At 36.2% G+C, this 21,324-nt stretch overlaps 2 protein-coding genes across 4 annotated transcripts; both read right to left on the minus strand.

Annotated features, from left to right (window-relative positions):
- Positions 1-872: 872 nt before the first annotated feature.
- PDE247 (Tetratricopeptide repeat (TPR)-like superfamily protein) lies at positions 873-2,601 on the minus strand. The gene has a single exon (XM_086440120.1). It carries the CDS (start codon positions 2,597-2,599, stop codon positions 1,019-1,021), a length of 1,581 nt encoding a protein of 526 aa, XP_086296246.1. The 5' UTR covers positions 2,600-2,601; the 3' UTR covers positions 873-1,018.
- A 2,488-nt stretch (positions 2,602-5,089) lies between these two features.
- LOC147404245 (mitogen-activated protein kinase kinase kinase 1-like) lies at positions 5,090-18,136 on the minus strand. 3 transcript variants are annotated; one of them, XR_015177721.1, is made up of 10 exons: positions 17,043-18,133; positions 15,010-15,094; positions 14,776-14,838; positions 13,845-14,002; positions 11,107-11,179; positions 10,945-11,004; positions 8,999-9,109; positions 5,948-6,200; positions 5,385-5,508; positions 5,090-5,269 (listed from the first exon to the last, which is right to left on the minus strand). XR_015177721.1 is itself a non-coding variant. In XM_086440123.1 (9 exons), exons 1-8 carry the CDS (start codon positions 17,966-17,968, stop codon positions 5,985-5,987), a joined length of 1,692 nt encoding a protein of 563 aa, XP_086296249.1. In that variant the 5' UTR covers positions 17,969-18,136; the 3' UTR covers positions 5,090-5,547; positions 5,948-5,984. The 3 variants fall into 3 exon arrangements, 2 of the variants coding, with proteins under 2 accessions (XP_086296249.1, XP_086296248.1); XM_086440123.1 differs by having other exon boundaries at positions 5,090-5,547; positions 17,043-18,136; XM_086440122.1 differs by having other exon boundaries at positions 5,090-5,508.
- Positions 18,137-21,324: the final 3,188 nt, after the last annotated feature.

Below are 21,324 nucleotides of genomic sequence, written 5' to 3' on the forward strand. Positions count from 1 at the left end.
GAACCCTCAACTTGAATTGAGGTCGGGTTGAAATATCCTAGCCCAGGCTCAACTCAAATTCTACATAACTCAACCCAGGTTCGCCCATCAATTGGGTTGAGTACGGGTCAGCCCGGCCTGGTTGCAGCCCTAAGAGAAAACTCCATGACAAATTTGGTGGAGTTTCCAACCTCTAACCAGTCAAATGATTGTAACTGTCATTTAGTACCCCATTGCCACTATTCCATACCATCCATCTTAATTCTTAACCTCTTCAATTCTACTACACGTCAATATTCTCCTCATAAAATCATAGTTGACATAAATCTGAATTTTTTTTTTTCAAGGAAAATAATATAAATAATCTTTCCTTCGACCTATAGTAAAAAACCCTACATTGCGGTCAACCGACTTATTTTAATTTTTTTAAATAAAAAGTTGAAACAAGACGGTCAAACAACCTAATCTGAAGAAAAATAATTTGAATGCAAATAGGTTATTAGCCACCTTTTTTCAATTTTGAATTTAACTTCCAGGTAAAAATTGGAATGAAATCAGGCAGTTCAAAAGTCAATTTTCAGTTACAACAGTCTATTTTTTCACTTACAAATATGGGTTTCAATGTATTTTCCGCACTTAGTTGTAGTGGTCTTACTCTCTCTCTTGACCTCGGCATTCAAGTTATTTTATTAGCTTATCAGAGAAGACCTAAGTTAATGTGTATGTTATAAATTTAAAACTCGAGGGTATATCACTCTCAAGACTTATGACCAAAGATGAGAGATTTCAAAAATGTAATTTGTAAACAAAAAGCGGAGAAACATATGGCTAAAAAGATGAACTCAGGCATTTAAACTTAAATGTATGAAATTATTCTTTTGTCATCATAAAAATTGATTAAAATATTTTTTTAAATAAGTTAAAGAGAGGAGTGAAGTTTTCTATAGTCCTCTTTCTCCTCTTAAAAAATGTGAGAAATTGTGCCAATGAGCCGATTAACACGTTTCGATGAGGATCATGGGAACATTCGTTTATAGTTTTAATCGTATTCTGATAATTCCCCTACACTAATTTCAGGAACATACCCATGTAGCTTCAATTCGCCGGATAGCTGAGTCAAAATCGCATAAATCTGGTCCGAGTGGATGTGGGATTTATCTCTGGCTACAAATTTGTGGACACTACAATCGATCTCAACAGCACTAAATCCTGGTGTCTTCCTTATTCCAAGGGCCTTCATTGTCTTCCTAACATTGCCCACACCATCCCATCGTCCACCCGCGGCATAAATATTTGAAAGGAGAACATAATTGGAATCGCCATCAGGGTCCAACTCAACAAGATAACCCATCAACCTCTCCGCCAAACTAATATTCCCACAAGTCCTACAAGCTGCTAACAAGGACCCCAATACAACTTCATTTGGCTTCATGGGCATGCTTTCTATTACTTGGAAAGCATCTTCCAACTTCCCAGCACGGCTGAGAAGATCCACCACACACCCGTAATGCTCAATTCTAGGAGGGATTCTGTGAACTCTCTTCATGGTGTCATAGAATTGGAGCCCCTCGTTAACCAAGCCAGCATGGCTACAAGCCGTAAGTGCCCCCGTGAAACTAACTCCATCCGGCTTGAACCCTTCTTTATGCATCATCGAGAAGTGTTCGAGAGCATCCTCTGCGTGCCCATTAATAGCAAAACCGACAATGATCGAATTCCATGATACTAAACTTCGCTTTTGCATGTTATTGAACTCTTGACGAGCAAACTCAATGCATCCACATCTTGAGTACATGTCGATTAAAGAGTTGCTCACTCGAATATTCTCTTTGAAATCTTGTTGTAACACATATCGATGAACCCATATGCCTAGCCCAATCGCCCCCAAATTGGCAATTGCAGAGAGGACGGCAATAATGGTCACATAGTCGGGTTCAACCCCGGAGAGCTGCATTTCTCGGAACCATTCCAATGCTTCTTCGAAGTGACCTTTCTTTACAAACCCACCAATTAATGCAGTCCAAGACACCTTATCTCTCTTGGGCATTTGATCAAACAATTTGATCGCATCCTCAACATCCCCATTCCTCATATACCCATCGATCATGGTGTTCCAAGACATCGAGTTCTTGACACACATTTCATCAAACACATGGCGGGCGAGATCGACATGAGCACATTTCGAATACATACCAACGAGGGATGTACCCAACGAAACGTTGTTTTTATCGAAACCCAATTTGCGGATGTACCCATGTATCGAAGACCCAAAACGAAGAGATTTGGAGGGGAAATCGGCACAAGCGGAAAGAAGAGTTACGAATGTGACGTGATTGGGTTCGACACCGGAAAGTCTCATGCGGACGAACTCTGCTGCTGCATCGGATAACATTCCGTTTCGGCAGCGGCGAGCAATAGAGGAAGTCCATGAAACAGTGTGATCGATTGATTGGTCGTCGTTACTTCGTACTGAGAGTTGAGTTTTATTGACTAAATTACGATTAGGGTTAGGAAGGGTCAGGGTTGGTTTTAGGTAGGTGAGAGGGGAAAGGGAGAGGGAGAGTGGTTTTGGAAGTTGGGTTGTAATTGTATTGGAAGAGTAAGCTGCTGGAAGGCTCATAGTTCAAATTACCGTTGGTTCTAAAGGTAACCAACACATCACAATCCTATCCTATAGAAGATTAAGTGTATATATATATATATATATATGGGTCCCTTTCAGCAACAAACATTTTGGCAAAACATTTTTCAAAACATGGGTTAGAGGTTTTGGAATGGGCTGATTTTGGTGAGGATGATCTCTATGGTGAGGAGATCACCCTCTCCAAAAATCAGCCCATTCCAAACCTTCTAGCCCATGTTTACAAGTTAAAAAATCCTGGACCGTCCACTTTTTGTAAACCATTTTTGATGGGTTAGAAGTTTTAGAATGGGCTGATTTTTGGTGATGATGATCTCCTCACCATAGAGATCATCCTCACCAAAATCAGCCCATTCCAAAACCTCTCCCATATTTTGAAAAATGTTTTGCCAAAATGTTTGTCAAAATGTTTGTTGTTGAACATTTCCCTATATATATATATATGGGAAATGTTCAGCACCCTAAGTTTTACCACACACTTTAACAAACGTTTTTTGTTCTACATGGGTTAGAAGTTTTGGAATGGGCTGATTTTTGGTGAGGATGATCTCTATGATTAGAAGATCATCCTCCCCCAAAAATCAGCCTTCCGAAAATGTTTAGCCCCATGTTTACTTGTTGAAAATCGTGGACCGTCCATTTTTTGTAAATCATTTTTTATGGGGTTAGAAGTTTGGGATGAGCTGATTTTTGGTGAGGATGATCTCCTCACCATAGAGATCATCCTCACCAAAATCAGCCCATTCCAAACTTCTAACCCATGTAGGACAAAAACGTTTGTTAAAGTGTGTGGTAAGCTTAGGGTGCAGAACGGGACCCTATATATATATATAGGGAAATGTTCAGCACCCTAAGTTTTACCACACACTTTAACAAATGTTTTTTGTCCTACATGGGTTAGAAGTTTTGGAATGAGCTGATTTTGATGAGGATGATCTCTATGATTAGAAGATCATCCTCCCCAAAAATCAGCCTTCCGAAATGTTTAGCCCCATGTTTACACGTTGAAAAATCGTGGACCGTCCATTTTTTGTAAATCAATTTGATGGGGTTAGAAGTTTTGGAATGAGCTGATTTTTGGTGAGGATGATTTCTATGATTAGAAGATCATCCTCCCCAAAAATCAGCCCATTCCGAAATGTTTAGCCCCATGTTTACACATTGAAAAATCGTGGACCGTCCATTTTTTGTAAATCATTTTGATGGGGTTAGAAGTTTTGGAATGAGCTGATTTTTGGTGAGGATGATCTCTATAGTGGGTTAGAAGTTTTGGAATGAGCTGATTTGGTGAGGATGATCTCCTCACCATAGAGATCATCCTCACCAAAAATCAGCTCATTCCGAAACTTCTAACTCATGTAAGACAAAACGCGTTTGTTAAAGTGTGTGGTAAAACTAAGGGTGGCGAACGGGACCCATATATATATATGGACGCGTGAGTCCCATCAATTGCAATATTAGAAAAATTTTTAATATTAAATAGAATTAATAGTAGAAAATTTTAAGAATACAAATGTAAGATAGTAGTAATTTGATTAATTTAATGTTCAACATTCGCAACCTGCATAAGGTAGATTTTATGTGGTGAGTTAATTCGCTTGTGCTGGCTTCCTTCTGGGTCCGAATCGATGATGGCGTCCCTAGGGGTCAAGCTTTGAATTCATGGCATGAACAAGGCCTTTAAGTGATAGGATCTGGAAATCCATGTTTGATAAAGAATGTCATTTATGAAATCTGTATTTATGGAGAGGGAGGCTGGCCCCAAGGGCTTATTTTTCCCCCATTGTCATCCATGGTTTCCTTGCCGACACCCAGGTACGAGCAGCTGAAAATCAATCATGTGCACAAGTATAAGACCGATGGATGCTTGGGCCCATCTCTTGGTGTATCTTCGAAAATCAGTTTGATTCGTGATTTATAAACATGGACAGAATCCCCCTACAAAAAAAAATGCTAGTATCCTATATCTGGAAAAAGCCCATAATCTCAAATCATTAATCGGGCTGATTTTGATTAAAGACAAAGGTGCGTTGTGGCAAAAATCCAACTGGTTTGTGGGTCTAAAATTTCACTAATAGATCAGACATTAGTAGTGAATGAAATGTGACTCAACCATGTTAATCAAGCTAGACGTAGTTGTCTAGCACACCATGCAGAGAGAAAATCAACTATAGTCAATTATGCCTCACTAATTTATTTTATTTCGACTCTTGTCAGTCTGGCTGACCTGGACATATTTATATCAGCACTAAAGCATCAAATCTCATCAGAACCCAGCTCGTTCATTCATTTTATTTTTTATTTTTATAGATGAAAAAAATAGAACACCTTGTACACATTTACAAAGCTTCCTTAAAACAGATTGGCTTGTGCAATTCCCCGAACGTGACCTTGACACTAAGTCAGCCAAGGCTGGCTTATCCAAACATTACAACAAACCCAAACCCAATCCCATGGTAACAGAAATCCTCAAAATGATAATCCCTTGAAGTTGTGAATGGCTTTGCACAAGAAATACAAGATCGCAGTAACATACACGATGAACTCAAGGAGAGATTGCATTCTTAACAATCTCATAAGACAAACTTCTGCTAAAGATGCATGAAAATACATGTTTTGAAATACACTTCTCATGTTTTCCATTCTTACCTGCAAAATGAAAAAAAAACAATAGTTTCGCAAATTCACACAACAATAAAATCATCACCATGGCCCCATCAGGGAAATACAACACCAATGAGCAAATAAATCATCTAGATTTGACCTTTGGGGTTCTGGATTGGATTGTACATAGGCTGCTTCGCCAAACAAGTGGTTATAGGCATATGCTGTCCAATCCAAGCCAAAAACTGCACTATTAGCCCCAACAAATCATTCAACTTGGCATCCTGCAAAAGTAAGCAAGGATAATGTTGTTTTGCAGGGATCTGTTTTCAAGAGTAAAGCCAGTGTTAAAAAAAAAAAAAAAGGAGGAGAAATAAGCCTACGATGAATCTGTTTAGCCAAGTACATACAAGGTGAGTGTGATTGATAAGAGAAATGAAGTTTTACCGACTACCGACTAACATAAAATATCCATTAAAACCAGAGCAAATAAACTATTAGCTAATGCAAAAATCTGTTTTGCCAAGAATTGTAAATGGTGAACGTCATTGTGATATGAACCATGAATGACATGACACCAATTATGAACCCAACCACAAAAAGGGCTAGTAGATGTGTGTGTTGTTCTGCATACTATACCAAAAAAATGAATCTGGGAAGAATGATTGGGACAGTAGGTAACCAACACAAATAAAAAGATTAAATACATAAAATGATATTTACCTCAAATATTTTGATTTTCAAATGCTGAGGAGGTGACTTAATACCGTCTCCAGTTATTAAGCAATGGAGACATAGATCCCGAGGAAGTTGGCAAAGGCCTCTTCACAAATGGATGGTCCAAGAGCTGAGTGGCAGTGGGCCGGTTTTGTGGTTTAACTTGTAAGCATTGGAGGATGAAATCTCGTGCATCTCTTGAAAGGGAATTGGGAACCTGTGGTGGTTCACCATTGCCGATCCTAAATAATGCTTGCATCTGTTATGGCAGAGAGAGATTAAACATTGAGACCAACATCTAAAGTGGGTGCAGTGCATCATTTTTATGGAAGATTGATTGGGATAGATATTTGACTACAATATCAAAATAGCTGAATGGCCGAATGATTTCCTGCATCACACAATAAAAATATCCAAAGGAAACAGAATGTGATGATTACTATTTCACCGATTACACAGCACATGTGTTGGTGTCCAACATTGCTACAGTTCTCTGACATGGAGAGCCTTAGAGACACAGGAAATACAGATAAGCCAATAAACATGTATAAGACATTCTATCTTAATTATTTTTTAACAGAAGCTTTTTAAATAGTAAAAGAATGAAACAACAATTTCAGTTGACTTTCATGTTGTACTTGGTTGGAAATGAAATTTAAAACTTTGCAACAGAAAATCATATTATTGAGTGACCACTTCAATTTAAGGATTGAGATTGTAAGAGTAGATGAAGGGCCACCAAAACATGAAGATATAATCTCGTAATGTTTGTGCCCTGATAATGCTAACTACAAAGAAGATTTTTTTTAACCGAAGTTTCAGGCTTAGAGAAGCCAAATCTATTTCATTAACTCAGTTAACTGTTTCAGGCTTATAACAGGTTATTCCATACCTTCTTTTTGTACAGATATTAGTTATCAATACCAAACTATATGTCATAGAAATTGAATTCTAGGGCACATTCCAAAAGTGGCAAGAATATAAGATTCATTCAAGTTAATAGCTCTACCTATCTAAAGTTGATAGCTCTACCTATCTATGTGTGATAAAATTGCTTACTAAACCAAATCAAGGCAATTATAACTCTGAAATCTGAATTTTAGTAATTAACTTCTTGCTAGCTCCTGTTAATGAAATATATCCATGTACAAGAAGCCAGAGTAAATTGATGGGACAATCAGGCCCATGGGCCAGATTTTAGGATACTTAAGTTTTTATTTTATTAAGATAAGTAGAGCGATCCCTCTGGGGGTCCATCGTCTGGTGTAAGCCTATTCCCTCTAAAGTCTCTTTTTTTGTTTGGTTGGCCTCCCTTGGTAGGATACTCACAATGGATAATTTGATTGTTAGGGGTTGGATCACCCCTAATTGTTGTACACTTTGTTTGAGGGACGAGGAATCTGTGGATCATATTTTAATTCATTGCTCATTCTCTTCTATTATTTGGTCTTATTTCCTTGGTCGGTTTTGCATGTATTGGGTCCTTCCCCGTAAGTTTTCCTCCCTGGTAGTTGAATGGGCTAGTAATGACTTCCATTCCAGAAAAAGACAACTGTGGGCTATGCTTCCCTCGACTATTGTTTGGGGGGTCTGGAATGAGAGAAACAACATGGTGTTCAATAGTAAGAGTAGAAACTCGCATGCAGGTTTTTTGGAGATCTTGGGCTATTTGTACCTTTGGACAAAACAGTCTAAAGAGTTTGCAGGATTTCCCTTCGATGATTTTGTCTTTAGATGGAATGATCTTTGTAATCATTGATGCTTTATTTTCCTTCTTGTTCTTTGAGAGGCTTCCTCAGCCTCCTTGTATTTGTTTTTTCCTTTATCAATATATTATACTTTTCAAAAAAAAAACTTAAGTAAGGGGGTTATGTTCAATCTTATTTCCCCCTCAGTTAGAGTGATCCACGACTTAAGTGGGAAGGCAGAGCCCTCATGATCGGTATTTTTTATTAGGTTGCTTTTATTCCAGATTTGTTTCTATTTTATAGGATTATAGTTTGAGATAGGATACTACGTTGGACACAATATATTCCTGTTTCCACTTATTTTATAAATCAAGATGAATTAAAACATCTTTAGGTTTCTTGTGAAAAGCTTCTCCTGACTGGTGGTGTGGAGTGGAACCATACTTGTTCTTAATGTAAATCCAAGGTAAGTCTAATCTTGCTCTATTTTTTTATTCTTCCTCTCAATCTTTCTCTTATATTTTCTGGTTTTCTATCACCATACCTGCAGAACCTACTGGCCGAACCATTCCCACACCTCAAAAATCCCCATTGCTACCCTTAAAACCGCAATCGAGCCCTACCATACGTTTCAACCCTGCTGTATTTTACTTTTACAGCACCTAGCCCAGCCACACCTAACCCTCAATCCCTAAATCATTGCTAAGCTTGCATAACAGCCCATTAGATCCCAACTGAATCCTTCTTGCAGCCCCTATGCCCAAGTCGGACCACCTTTTAATTCATATAAATCTGCTGAAACTGTTTCAACCATCCATTTACCCCATCCAAGCCCCTTATCCTAACCATAAAACCCCAAGCAAGCTACCTAACCTTTCTTTAAGTCCACATTCCCAAATCAAGCCCTTTCTCATTCTTTTCGTTAATATTTTGAAACAACATGCTGCTGGAAGTTTTCTTAATGACATGGAGCTTTGAAACAAATCAGTTATACTTGAATTCTAGTAGTGAAAACTATATAATCCTAGACTTATCTTGAAATCCTTAATTGGGCCAAGAGATTCCACTTGATTTTGTAATTACATAGTTATTTATTTGATTTTCTTGTGTTATGGATGAATAAAGTTAGTTTTTTTTTTTTTTTTTTTTTTGCTCTTCGTAATCTGTTCTTGATCTCAGACCCATTGTTTAGCTTAGGCATCATAGCCCTGAATCAAAAATAAATGCAGGTAGGTATAGAAAGAAAATGGCATCGTATTGACATTGAAGTCCTGAATCATCAGATCTTTATATAAAAATCAACCAGTGCAAGAGAGAAGCCAAAACAATTTGGGAAAAAAAAAAACCAAGCTTATAACATATCACATACCCATTCCAAATTAGAGTAAGGAAGCTGACGAGTTAGCATCTCTAAAACAGTGCAACCAAGGCTCCATATATCAGCTGCAAGCCCATAGCCGTGGTTCTTCCGATTAACAACCTGTAATTGTGGAATGAACTCTATATATCAAAAAAGAGGGGGAGGAGGGGGGTGGTGGATTTGTGAAATGAACTCCATAAATAGAAAAACTTCATACAAAGCATGCATCTTGGAGCACACATTCTTATCATATAAATGCAATAATAACTTTCCCCACAAAAGTGACAGAATCACCTGAAAGAAATAACTCCATGCTTGAAATTGTCAAATGATGATAAATGTCTCATAATAAGATATATGCTCCAGAAGATAAAGTGAGATCATTCTATCTAGGATCTAACCAGCAAATCAAAATATGCCACTGTGTGAACAAAAGAGAATCTTCAGGGGGCAAATTGCTCTTCAAACACTAGACACATCCATAACTCTTAACAAACATTTATCTACCACTGATGCTCATGGGTATATTCAAGATCGCAGACAATATCATCCAATGCTTGTTACATTGTATTAATAATATCAATTTTCAAATGCAAGCAGGTGCAAGGAGAACATTACTTTCAAGAGGCATGCAGAAGATAAAACGATACTAGAGAAAGAACCAAATAATATTAATAATAATTTGCCAAAGAGGACCATCCACTTTCATAGTCACAATAATGAACAAAAAAACTCCAGGCGAAAAAGACAAAATAGAGATGTCCTAGGGTTAGCATCTTCAGTTTTAATCCATGTAGCTGTGGTAGGAATATGATAAACGATAAGTTAGTTGAAGCCAGTTAGGAACCTTCCTGATTTGAATTTAAATGGCAGAGAGGAATTTTACACTAAACTAGGAATCGGTCTTTTACTAGTCCTTCAAGCTTATTCCATATGTTGAGAACTACAATTTAAATGTTAAAATGTTCAATATCAAAAGAATATATTTAGACAACCTGATATACATTAAAATCATATAAACAATATATATGATTTCCATTGTGGAAATCTTTGAACATTTTTAGTTATCAAATTGTTCAGAATTGGGGAGAAATCTTAGAGTTTCACGTGACTACTTATGTTTTTCTTACTGAATATATTGGCTTGTATTGTGCAGGTGGACTATGATATACCAAAACAATCTGAAATACAGAGGAATTCAATATTTTCCTCAATATTTCGTATCAGTAATCAAAAACCAATGTATCTTACGCGAAACTTCGAATTATACAACATGGTATATGTGATCTTCTAAAATCAATAAATATCAATTCTCCTTAAGCATGGACCTATGGCCTCTCTGATCACTTTGAAATAGAAGAAATTAGAAGATTGCACACCAAAGTGTGCTAAAAGTTAATGAAGTAATAGGCCTTGCTTGACCCCTACATGAATCTCTACGGAAATTAAATAACCCAAAATCGGCTCTTGTATCCACATCAAAGTGATTCCATTGGCTAGAGAGTATCATATCTCCATCCCTCCATCCTCTAACTTTTCATGTTCAGGCTTACTTTATTCTTTTGAATTTAGACTGGAATAAATTCAGGGAGTAGTGATTTGGTTCACGTTGAAGTCTCTAAAGAAGTGAGAGGAAGACTGAAACTGATATGAGTTGTAGTAAGAAAAGATTTGAACGAAAATATTACTGAAGAGAGAGTTAAATGGAAAAAATAGCATTCATGTTGCCAATCCCATTGAAGATGACGATACAACTTAAAAAGTACTCTATATGGGATGCAGTTATAACCATCTGCATCCCATACAATGCGGCATATAACCATCTGCATTGGCGATATTTAACACCATGCTTTTCCATCAGATTGACACTTAGTGATGGATATCTATTCCATTGAACTTACACTGCTACAAGCACTTAATGCAGAAAACAACAATATCAAAGAAAAGAAGCAAACCTCTGGAGCCATCCAGAATGCAGTCCCTTTGCAAGATTTCACATCGTTGAATCTGGTTGCCTGAGAAGGAGCACAACCATCAATATAAAATAAAGAAATTTACAACCCTTGAAAAAGATATAAGAAACATCAGAGTGTTGGCATGCAGCGGAAAAAAGAAACCTTTGCCAATCCAAAATCTGCAAGCTTCACAGATCCATTTGCATCCACCAATATATTGGCACATTTGATGTCCCTTGAAGATGGGGAAAAAAGGAAATCTGATTTTAGATTGGAGCAAGTATAACAAAACATCTATCAAAGTTACTATAAATGGTAATCAGAACACTGGCAAAATTAGGAAACATCTGAAATCATCAAATGTAAACATTTCTGGATTTCAAAAAATAAAATAAAATAAACACACCCACTTTATGCAAACTACATAGATTATTCGTCTTGAGAGGAGCATTTTCTCAGTACTGCTCAGATTACAATCCCAGAACAGTGTCTGATCATATCCCCCCCCCCCCCCCCAAACTTTTGCAAGAAGCCGGGGGGACATCAGAGAAAAGGCCTATCCCTTTCCCATATGAAAATATGTGATTCTCACACCTAGATTTCTTGGAGTTGACTACAGGTTGGTTGTAGACCAGGAGTTCAATTTAGGCAGAAGCGTAAAGCCCTTAAAGAGAATCTCAAGGTGTGGAAAAAAAATTAGTAAATTTCATGCGAGGAAGAATAAAATTCTGTAAGAGATAGTTCAGCTGGATGTCTTAGAAGAAAATAGATCTCTATCCTCAGAAAAAGAGATGACAACCCAACCTAAATGTTTAACACCAGAAATTTTTTAATCTTGAGGTGTTTAGTTGGAGGAAAAAATCAACAGTGAGGCGGTTGAGATAAATAATCACATCATTAGGATGAAAATCAATGGATCTACGGTGAGGGGTGAAGATAGAATCAGAGATGGTGTGGTGGATTATTATAGAAATTTATATTTGGAGCAACATATTGTGATATCTCTCTTAGATAATCTTCTCTTTGATGGGATTTCTTCGAAGCCTCAACCGTGATTGGAATGACCATCAAAGGAAGATAGGGTGTGGGAACTATTAGTCGCATGAAAGGTGATAAGGCACCATGACCAAATGGATTCTCAATGCATGTTTTAAAATTTGCTAGAACATCATTAAGGAGGATTGATGCTTGTTATTAGGGATTTCCAAGAAGAGGCTTTTCTTGATTACGCCTCTAATGTCACTTTTGTCACTCTCACTCCAAAAAAATTGGGCTTTGGAGCATTGAGCATGATAGGGATATTGAAGTGTATATCCACTAATCAAAACAGAAAAATGTATATCCTCCCCTTTCTACTCTATTTGGTGGATGGCGATCCAATAGATTTTATTTTTAAAGCTCAAAGGTTGGCAAGGAGATCCATTGTGCTTGTTCCTTTTTGATATTCAACTTCAGTAGACTTGTTATTAACACCATGGAAATGAGTGAGTTGTATAGATTTGTGATTAACAAAAAAAATCCAATGGTAACTCACCTTCAATTCATCGGTAATAGGTTTATTGTGGATGTGTCTCCCACTCAGCTTAGCTTTCTTAGGGTTTGTTGTATTGTTTTGAGGCATTGTTGGGCCTAGAAATTAAGCTTTAAAAAAAAAAAGGTTTCGAGGTCGGGTCATTTCTAATATAGCGGAGTTAGAAAGGGTCCTAGGATGTGAGGTTCACACTTCGCTCAACTTTGTCTTCCACTTGGTGTTGCCAATAGGTCGAAGGCCATCTGGCTTCTAAATTAGGTTCCTAAAAATTTAGATATTTATGAAAAGGGGAGAAATTAATTTTGATGAAGAGCACTTTGGAGAGAATTCCAATATACTGTCACATTTTTTTTTGGTTCCTAGGAGTGTCCAGAGGTAACTAGATAAATTGGTTCATAATTTCTTGTGGAATACCAAGGGCGGTAACAACCAAATTCACCCAGTTGATTGGAGGTCTATCTATGCCCCCAAAACAGGTGCTGCGTCAGGAATCCATATCATTTGTTTGATGAGCATCTCTCTAGTAGTGGTGGGTTAATATCCACCTGGTTGTTGGCTGTCGCTCAATAATACAGACCCCACCTGCTCAAACAAGTAAGCCATATCCCAAAAATTTAGGAACGGTAATAGAAACCAATTTTGCTATATGTTCTACCAAAGCATCTGTCTTTGTATCTTTTCTTAATCCTTACCACCTCATTTGAAACATTTTTGGCCTTCGCCTTGCCCTCTTATGATTGTTTATTATTTTTATACATCATAATGTTATTCTAAAATGTACCAAATGAACTACGGTACGGCTAAGCCACTAGAGAGACAAATCCCATACACAAATCCTTGTTGTGTTGTTTGACACAGATAGCCTAGGGTTTTCAGGAATCAAGATAACCGTGTTTCTATCAATATCAACGAGTTTTGAGACCAAGAACTGTCACTCAATAATACAGGTCCTTGCCAATTCGGATAAGTAGGTCAACTGGTTGACAATCTGTACCCCAACCACAAGGTCATGGGTTCCATACCAGCTTTCCCACCAAAAACAAAACCAAAAAAAATTAACTAAAAGTGTAGCTTGAGAAAAACTGGCAGACTAGTTAGCAAAACTACAGTTTACAGAATTCACTTCGTACATCTCCTGTTACACAGCCTGGGAAGACTACTGTTTTCTCCCCTTGGGTAAGCACACTAGTTACATGCAGCATATTGGTTACAAAGATAATAAACAACTTTGGTAGGAAAGGGCAAATGAAGATAAGTAACATATAATCTAAGAAATAGACAAACAAAAGTACGTGGGAACATTGAAACATCAAGATACAAATAAATGAACATTCAAAATAGACAAAAACCTCAAGTTCGGTTGTACTACCTGTGAACCACATTTTGATCATGAAGATACTTCAAACCATGGAGAATTTGCCTTGTATATGAAGAGACTTGAGAATCTTGCAAATTATACTTTGTGTACAGTTGTGCAAGAGATCCTTTTGTTACAAGCTCAAGGAAGATATACAGTTTTGATTCATTCTGAAAATGTACAGAGAAACATAAGACAAAAATATAAATGGGGAATATAATAGTATAGATTAATTGGAATTCATTCCATGATGCAAATCCACTTTACAGTAAAATCCTTAAAAATCAAATAGGAATACCGTCATAGTTTCTTGGTAAAATTGCTTTCAATACAAAGGATAGGAAGAAAGGCAGCATCACACAGCCAAACTTACCCAAAGATAATGAGTGAGATTGCACAAGTTCCTCATATTAGTTTATGAATTTTACATCCTTACAACAAAAATAATAGAGGTAACACAATAGAAGTTTGTGGATACATTATTTTCGTGCCTTTGGTATATATTGCCCAGTAAAAAATCAGTTTTTTTTTTTTAAATAAGCAAAAGTAGTTCAAAGTCAGTTTCATCCACATGGTTCATAGTTTGCCCCATTTTTTAGGATATACTAAGAGAGCTATTTGGCACTTAAATCCCTAAGCTCGCATGTGATAAACTGGGGGCTATAGGCATGTAAGATCAATGTTGTCAATGCAAATTGAGGTGCAGGGTTACTCAAGCAAGGCGGTTTCAAGGAGGCATGCACTGCAGTCGAGGCACGAGGTGCAAGCTGCGGCGCCTAGACGAACTTTGAAGATAAGTTGATTCAAAACAATATTTTCACTGATAGGATGCACTATATCAATTAAACCACGTAAATAGTGCACACACACACACACACACACAAACAAACAATACTAGGAAGTACGGAGTGTAAAGCCAACTTAAAAAGCTAAGAAGCAATACCTTGTCTGTGCCAAGATATCGAACTATGTTCTCATGCTCGAACTGACTTAAAAGAGCAATTTCCTGAACCAATAAGGAGATAGTTAAAAGAATGAAGCAATCTAAGGAAGCAACTTTGATCACTATACAATAATTTCTAGATGCATAGTCTGAGAAGGTGCCAAACAAGTATCCAATGTTCATGGTTAATACACAGAGTGCATCTCATCAGGACAATCCTTGGCATTGTCTCACCTGCTCAAGTTGAAGAATACTTTGCTTGCCCTGGCTTCCTTGATCAAGCAACGATACCTCTTTTACAGCAAAAAAGAATCCATCACTGCATAGAAAAAGCTTAATGAGAACCTAAAATATGATAATGTTGCAGAATCGATAGAATATCATCATTGTCTACACCATATCCTAATCATGAGGTCAGTAACATGAATCATATTTTGCAATTTAGGTGGGTCCAACCAGGCTTTGGGAGGATTTGCAGTGTGGGAAAGTCCCCTTGAGGCTTGGTTTCACATCTATTAATCCCTAGTCAATGTATATGCCTAATTAGCCAGTGGGAAAAGATTGACAACTTGTGTTTATCATAAGATATGGGTATTAGAAGAATCTGAATGAATGAAAGATCAAAGCCATATCCACCATTCTAGATGAATCAGTAGAAGAACATCATCCCTCAGAAGTTGGATAAGACTGAGGAAATGGTCCCCGAATAATAAATTCTTGGTTAAATCTTTTTATGGGAAATATCTTGTGCAGACATATTTCCATTCCCAGCCAATGTTACATGGAAGTCCCCCATTCTGTTCAAGGTTGCTTGGATTATGAAGCTGGCAAAGATTATCATTATTGACTATTTTATTAAGCTGAGGTTTCTTAACCTCCAACAGATACATAGCAACTCCTGGATGAATCAGCAGATCATTTAATTACCCACTGCCCATTCGCTTGGCTTATTTGAGAGGAATTTTTCTTGAGGGTGTGCAATTCCTTATTGTTTGTGTGGTCGTTTGGAAGGAGAGGGATAGGAGAGTTTTTTAAGAAAATGTGGAGTCCAATGAAAAAGTTGTGCTAAAGAAAGAAGCCCTCCAGTATCCATGATCCCAAATCTTAAAGGAGTTTAGAGGGAGTCAATTTGTGATTTCATGTTTAGATGAGTGTCGTCGTTTGAGACTTAGTGGCTGTAATTTTTCATTTGTTTTGTTCCGTTTAAGAAATCCTCTACCACTTGAGAGTAAAGAGATTTTGCTATGTATTACTTTTCTCCCTTACTCTAATATTTCTATATTTATTAAAAAAATGGTTTGCAATTTTGGGAAGTTGGAGTTTGTTCACCAGCCAGTCAGAATATATTCTAGACATTATGGTTACAATACTATGTTGTAAAAACCCTTTCCCTTTTGCAAAAGTACATAGAGTTGAACCGAATCAAAGTACTCCACAACTCCCCCCTCCCAGCCAAAAGAAAAGGACTTCACTCACACAAAATAATATTAAAATATTATAAAATAAAAGAATAAGTCACAGAAAAATTAAGTAAAAATTAAAAGCAAACAATTTAATAAAATATCCCAAAATTGTATCCCCTACAAAACCCATATTTTCTTTATTTACAACAGTTGCAACATTATGACCTCCTACTTCGTGAACGAGACTTATGAAAAACTATTCCAAGCAATTACACTTGTAAAGCAGGATATGCCATGTACGTAAAAGTTCCCTAAAACTTACTCTACCATGTTAACCAACCAACTACTCCAAAAGACCGATCCGTTGAGAGGGGGGAAAGTATGAATATAAGAGGGTCACGGGCTTAACTGGGATATGACAGACCCGATGGTGGAGGAAAATATACACTCATCATTCCCCCTCACCCATAAGGGTGGAAAGAATCGAACTCGTGACTTATACGAACCTAGCGCTCTGATACCACGTTAACCAACCAACTACTCCAAAAGACCGATCTAAAGAGGGTCACAGGGCTTAACTGGGTTATGACGCACCCGAGAGTAGAGGAAAATATACACTCAAACATACCACCTTGGTTTTTCACTAATTTTCTTACAAGCATAAGTGTAGTAAAGAAGGATCAGATGGATTGCAACAGTAACATGGCTCATTCAAGTGACGAAATCTTAAAGAGTATAAGGAACTATATTAGAGAACATCTACAAGTTAAGTACTTAATAATTTGTCTGCAAAATGGGGATTATGGTAATTCAAGTACTAAGAGATGACAAAGTAAAATTAGTTTTAAGGGCATTAATACTTACTCACTGAGCCCTTCATACACTGTTCCAAATGAACCACTCCCCAAAAGACTACCTTTCGTCCACGACTTGATCTCTCGTTTAAATCTACCATTAGGTGAAATAACAAGCATGGACTCCGTGTTCGTACTTGAAGAATCGTCATCATTTGACGCCGAATACGAACAAGATTCAGATAAAACAGCAGTCTCACCTAACCTTACACCATCTACATCTTCTATCTCAACCACTGTTCGAGAAATCTCTTCAACAACATCATCTTCTTCGTCAGAAGAGCTGCTGGTATCCACACGCAATTTCGTCGAAGAACTTCCGTTAGTATCTTCAGGGGCAAAAGCCCTCAAAAGATCCCAATTTGAGCCAATATCATCGACAACAGGAACAAATTTAGATGGCGGAGGAGCAAGAATTGGCGGTCTAACACCCTTAATTCCTCCTCCACCACCATTGCAAGCTCTCACAGGATGTAAATCCCGACTCTGATTCACCTGTTCATCGATAACCCTAGCCCTAGCTCCAAATCTAGTCAACAAACCCTCATCTCTTACCTTCTCTTCCAGCTGATTCGAGCGAGATCGAGACGAGATGTCCAACGAAGACCGAGCCTTTCTGGCTTCCCAGGCTGCAGAAGAGATCGACAAATCATCAGGTCCTGAAAGCCCTAAACTCCAACAAATTCGATCAATTTCTTCTCCATCGACTCCTCTGATTCGAAAACTAGTTCGATCTGAGTAGGGAGGGAGATCAAGAGATCGAGTTCGAAGAGATGCTGAATCTTCTGAAGATGATGAAGTTGCAGAAGCTTCGTAATCAATGTTTTTAATGGCGTTTCGACGATCGAGCTTCGGCTTGTGTCGCTTCTTGTTGGGATCCATTTGGGCTTTTTCGAGTTTTTTAGTGTTAGAAGAGAACCATTGAGAAAAATTCATACTTCATATAGAGAGAGAGAGAGAAGACAGAGTCAGAGAGAGTTGTTGCGAACAAAGTTCGCGCCATCACTAAATTAACACAGAAACTATAACTAAATAACACTCACGGCAGATGCAGATCCCGTTTGAAGTTGAACTCAACAATTTCGATTTGAGTCTGCCGAGTCAATAATCCCAATCAACATGACACCCGTCAACCTTATCTTTTAGAAACTAATGAGATACAACCGTCAACTGTGTTTTAAAAACCGGACCGAATTGGAGGTTCGACCGGAAATCTTAACAAAACCAGTTCGATTAGTAAATCATCGGTTTTTATGGAATTTTTTTTATATGATAAAGTCATAATTTATTTTAAGAAATATAAATAGTCTAACACTCCAACCAAATTGAACTATTGTCATAGATCGACAAATTTGATAATTTATAAAAAATTTCAACAAATATAAATTGTCCAACACTCCAACCAAATTGAACTGTGGTCATAAATGGACAAATTTAAAAAAAAAAATAGTAAGTGGAAACTTGGTTTGACTTTTATAAAATATTCTTTGACTTATAAAATGATCAAAATGCCTTTAATTTTAAAGGTATTTTAGGAACATCACCCTATAAAATTGGTGATATTAGGCTTAACCCTTGCAATATGCGATATAGCTTATCCCATTAACTGTAAGTCAAGTCAAGGTTGCTTTTTCTCGATAATTTAGAGGTAAAAATTTTTATATTTTTTCAAAATGCTCTTGAGTTCTTGAATTATTAAATCAAATTTTCATTGTTAAATTGTCAATAAAAAATAACATTGACTTACAATTAAGGTGGCAAACTTGATCTTGAATATTGCAAGGGGTAAATCTAATATCTACAATTTTATAGAGAGGTGTTTCTAAAATATCATAATTTTAACCTCTAGTCAAAAAATTGCAATTTTCAAGCTCTTGAGTTTAGTAGGTAAATTATATTTATTATATTTAATCCATCAACTCAAACCTTTTGTAGAAAATCATTGATTTTTCTTTAGTCAAAAATCCATCATTTACTACTCCCAAAAAATCTTATATTATTTTTTTATGTTTGAGTGTTAGAGTTGTAATCTTTAGGAGAATTTTAAGATTGAAGAAAGATAAAATAAAAATTACGATAAACGATCAAAGAGGACTGATTTGGGGCAGAAAACCCAAATAATTTGGATAAGTTATTTAAGATAAGGGTATTTAAGTCATTCTTTGATCTTTCAAAGTAAGTTAAGGTTGAGGGTACATCATTTGTTTGAAAACATAAGAGAATGTCAATAGGGGTATGTCTAAATTACCCTTTGCTCATTCATAGTAAGCTTATGTTGACATATTTACCTTTCTTTTATAATATTAGTATATATAAAATATCAAATAAAGATAAACATGTCAAACAAAAACAGAAAGACAACGAAAATAAATTAAAAAGAAAGAGAAGGAAGAAGGGAGCAATGGAAATAGACAACCACCAACCAACCATCGATCACTCTCTTGTCTAATAATCAATCGTTTTTAAACTTGAAATTTTTTTCTCATCTTATTTAAATTCAAATCGACGGACTTTACATGTGAGAAGTAAAAAAAATTAGAAAGATAGTCATTTAAACATAAAATTATTGTCTACAACCATGTGCCTTATTTAATTGAAAGATGAAGAAAAAATAATACCTAACCCTATCTGTCATTGCTTGTCTAACAAACCGGTTAAAGGATTCAGACTTGTGGACTCATGAAAAATGACTAATAAAAAAACCTAAATCTCTATCAAGAAATTACAAAATTCAATTACAATGATAAAATATAGAAAAGGTAAGTAGGGACAAATCTCTCTGGGAGACCAACGAAGGGACTTAAAACTCGAGACCTCTCCCTTTGTGGGTGGTAACTTGACAATCTAATTATAGTAAAGTTTTTCTTTCTTAATGCTTGTTATCCCCTTTCAATTGTTAATACCGATGATTCAAAAATCATTGAGATCAACCTTTGATCCAATCATTGTGATCAACCTTTTGTAATCGACGAGGATCAATTATCATAAATCACCAATCTTGATACTTGAACAAGAATTGTTGTGATCGACGATTTGAATGATAAAGGTCAATTATTTGAATAATAGATCTCAACTATTTGACTTTTGTGTTTTATAGGGACACAGGGATTAAAAAAAGAAGATTTTACTAATCGGGATTGTTAAGATACCGTCCAAAAAGTCATGGTGTATTTAAAAAGTAAATCTGTACCACATCACCCATTAAGTAATTTTTCTTAAAATACATATCTTGAGGATACATCATGCATATTAAAATAAATCTAGAATTTAAGATTTTGTGCCTTAACAATTTGAATTATGTGTATTTTTTAGGAATCCATAAATCTCATCATGGTTAAAATGGAAAATTATTATTAGAAACTCCCTAGTTGTTGGAACCCTATCTAAATCTTTAAATTCTATTGCTTTGTATGGAGATCCTATAACAGTATCTTTGTGAACTGGTATTACTACTTTGTTTATTGGTGGTGGATGAAGAGATTCTATTTGTCATAATTTAGGGACATCCCATCGGTTTGTTTTTAAAACATTTAATTGTTTTATTGGTGGCTTAAAATATTTATAGTACCAATCAAAAAAATGAAATTGCTCTTTTAGTTTTATTCAAATGTTCATAGTAAAATTCTCAAACTTGTTCTTGAAAACTTTCTGATTTTTCCTCAAATTCTTCTCTATTTTTTGATAAAATGTAGTCTAGTTTTATTTGAGGTATGTTTGGTTTGAATTTTTCTATTACATGTATTTGTGGTGTGTCATCTTGCATTTGTGATTGTGTTGGAGATGAATTAGGAGATAATTGAGTATAATTTATTTTTTTGGGATCTTGATAATACGGTATTGGTATTGTTTCATCTTTAATTCCTTTTAATTTTAGTTCTCTGCTTGTAGAGGCTCTACTGGTAGATTGTCTTCCTGGAATTAAATTGTTATCTTGTAGTGGTATTGTAGTTATTGTACTGGTTTCATCTGTCAGTATTATTGATTTTTTAAATGATGGGAAATTGATTTCTATATTTCCATCTGGGTATTGGATGATTGATTCGGGTTCTTTATTTTCTGGTATTTGTGATTGGCCTTCTCCTGTTAAGTTCCAAATTGTTGGTAACTGGACATCATTCCAAGAAATTCTTTTAGGAACTAGTTTATTTGACTTGTAAATATTACTTTGTAATAAAAGAGTTTCTCCTTCTAAGGAAGGTTTTGATAGAGCTCCATGGTTTATTGTTGTAGTCATGGTTTTATATACTATTCTAAAAACTAGAGCTAGAGGTTGGGATCCTGGTATCATGTTG

This window comes from Akebia trifoliata, chromosome 4 (assembly GCF_017979445.1).
Source record: "Akebia trifoliata isolate Shusen 1 chromosome 4, ASM1797944v1, whole genome shotgun sequence".
Lineage (NCBI taxonomy): Eukaryota > Viridiplantae > Streptophyta > Magnoliopsida > Ranunculales > Lardizabalaceae > Akebia > Akebia trifoliata.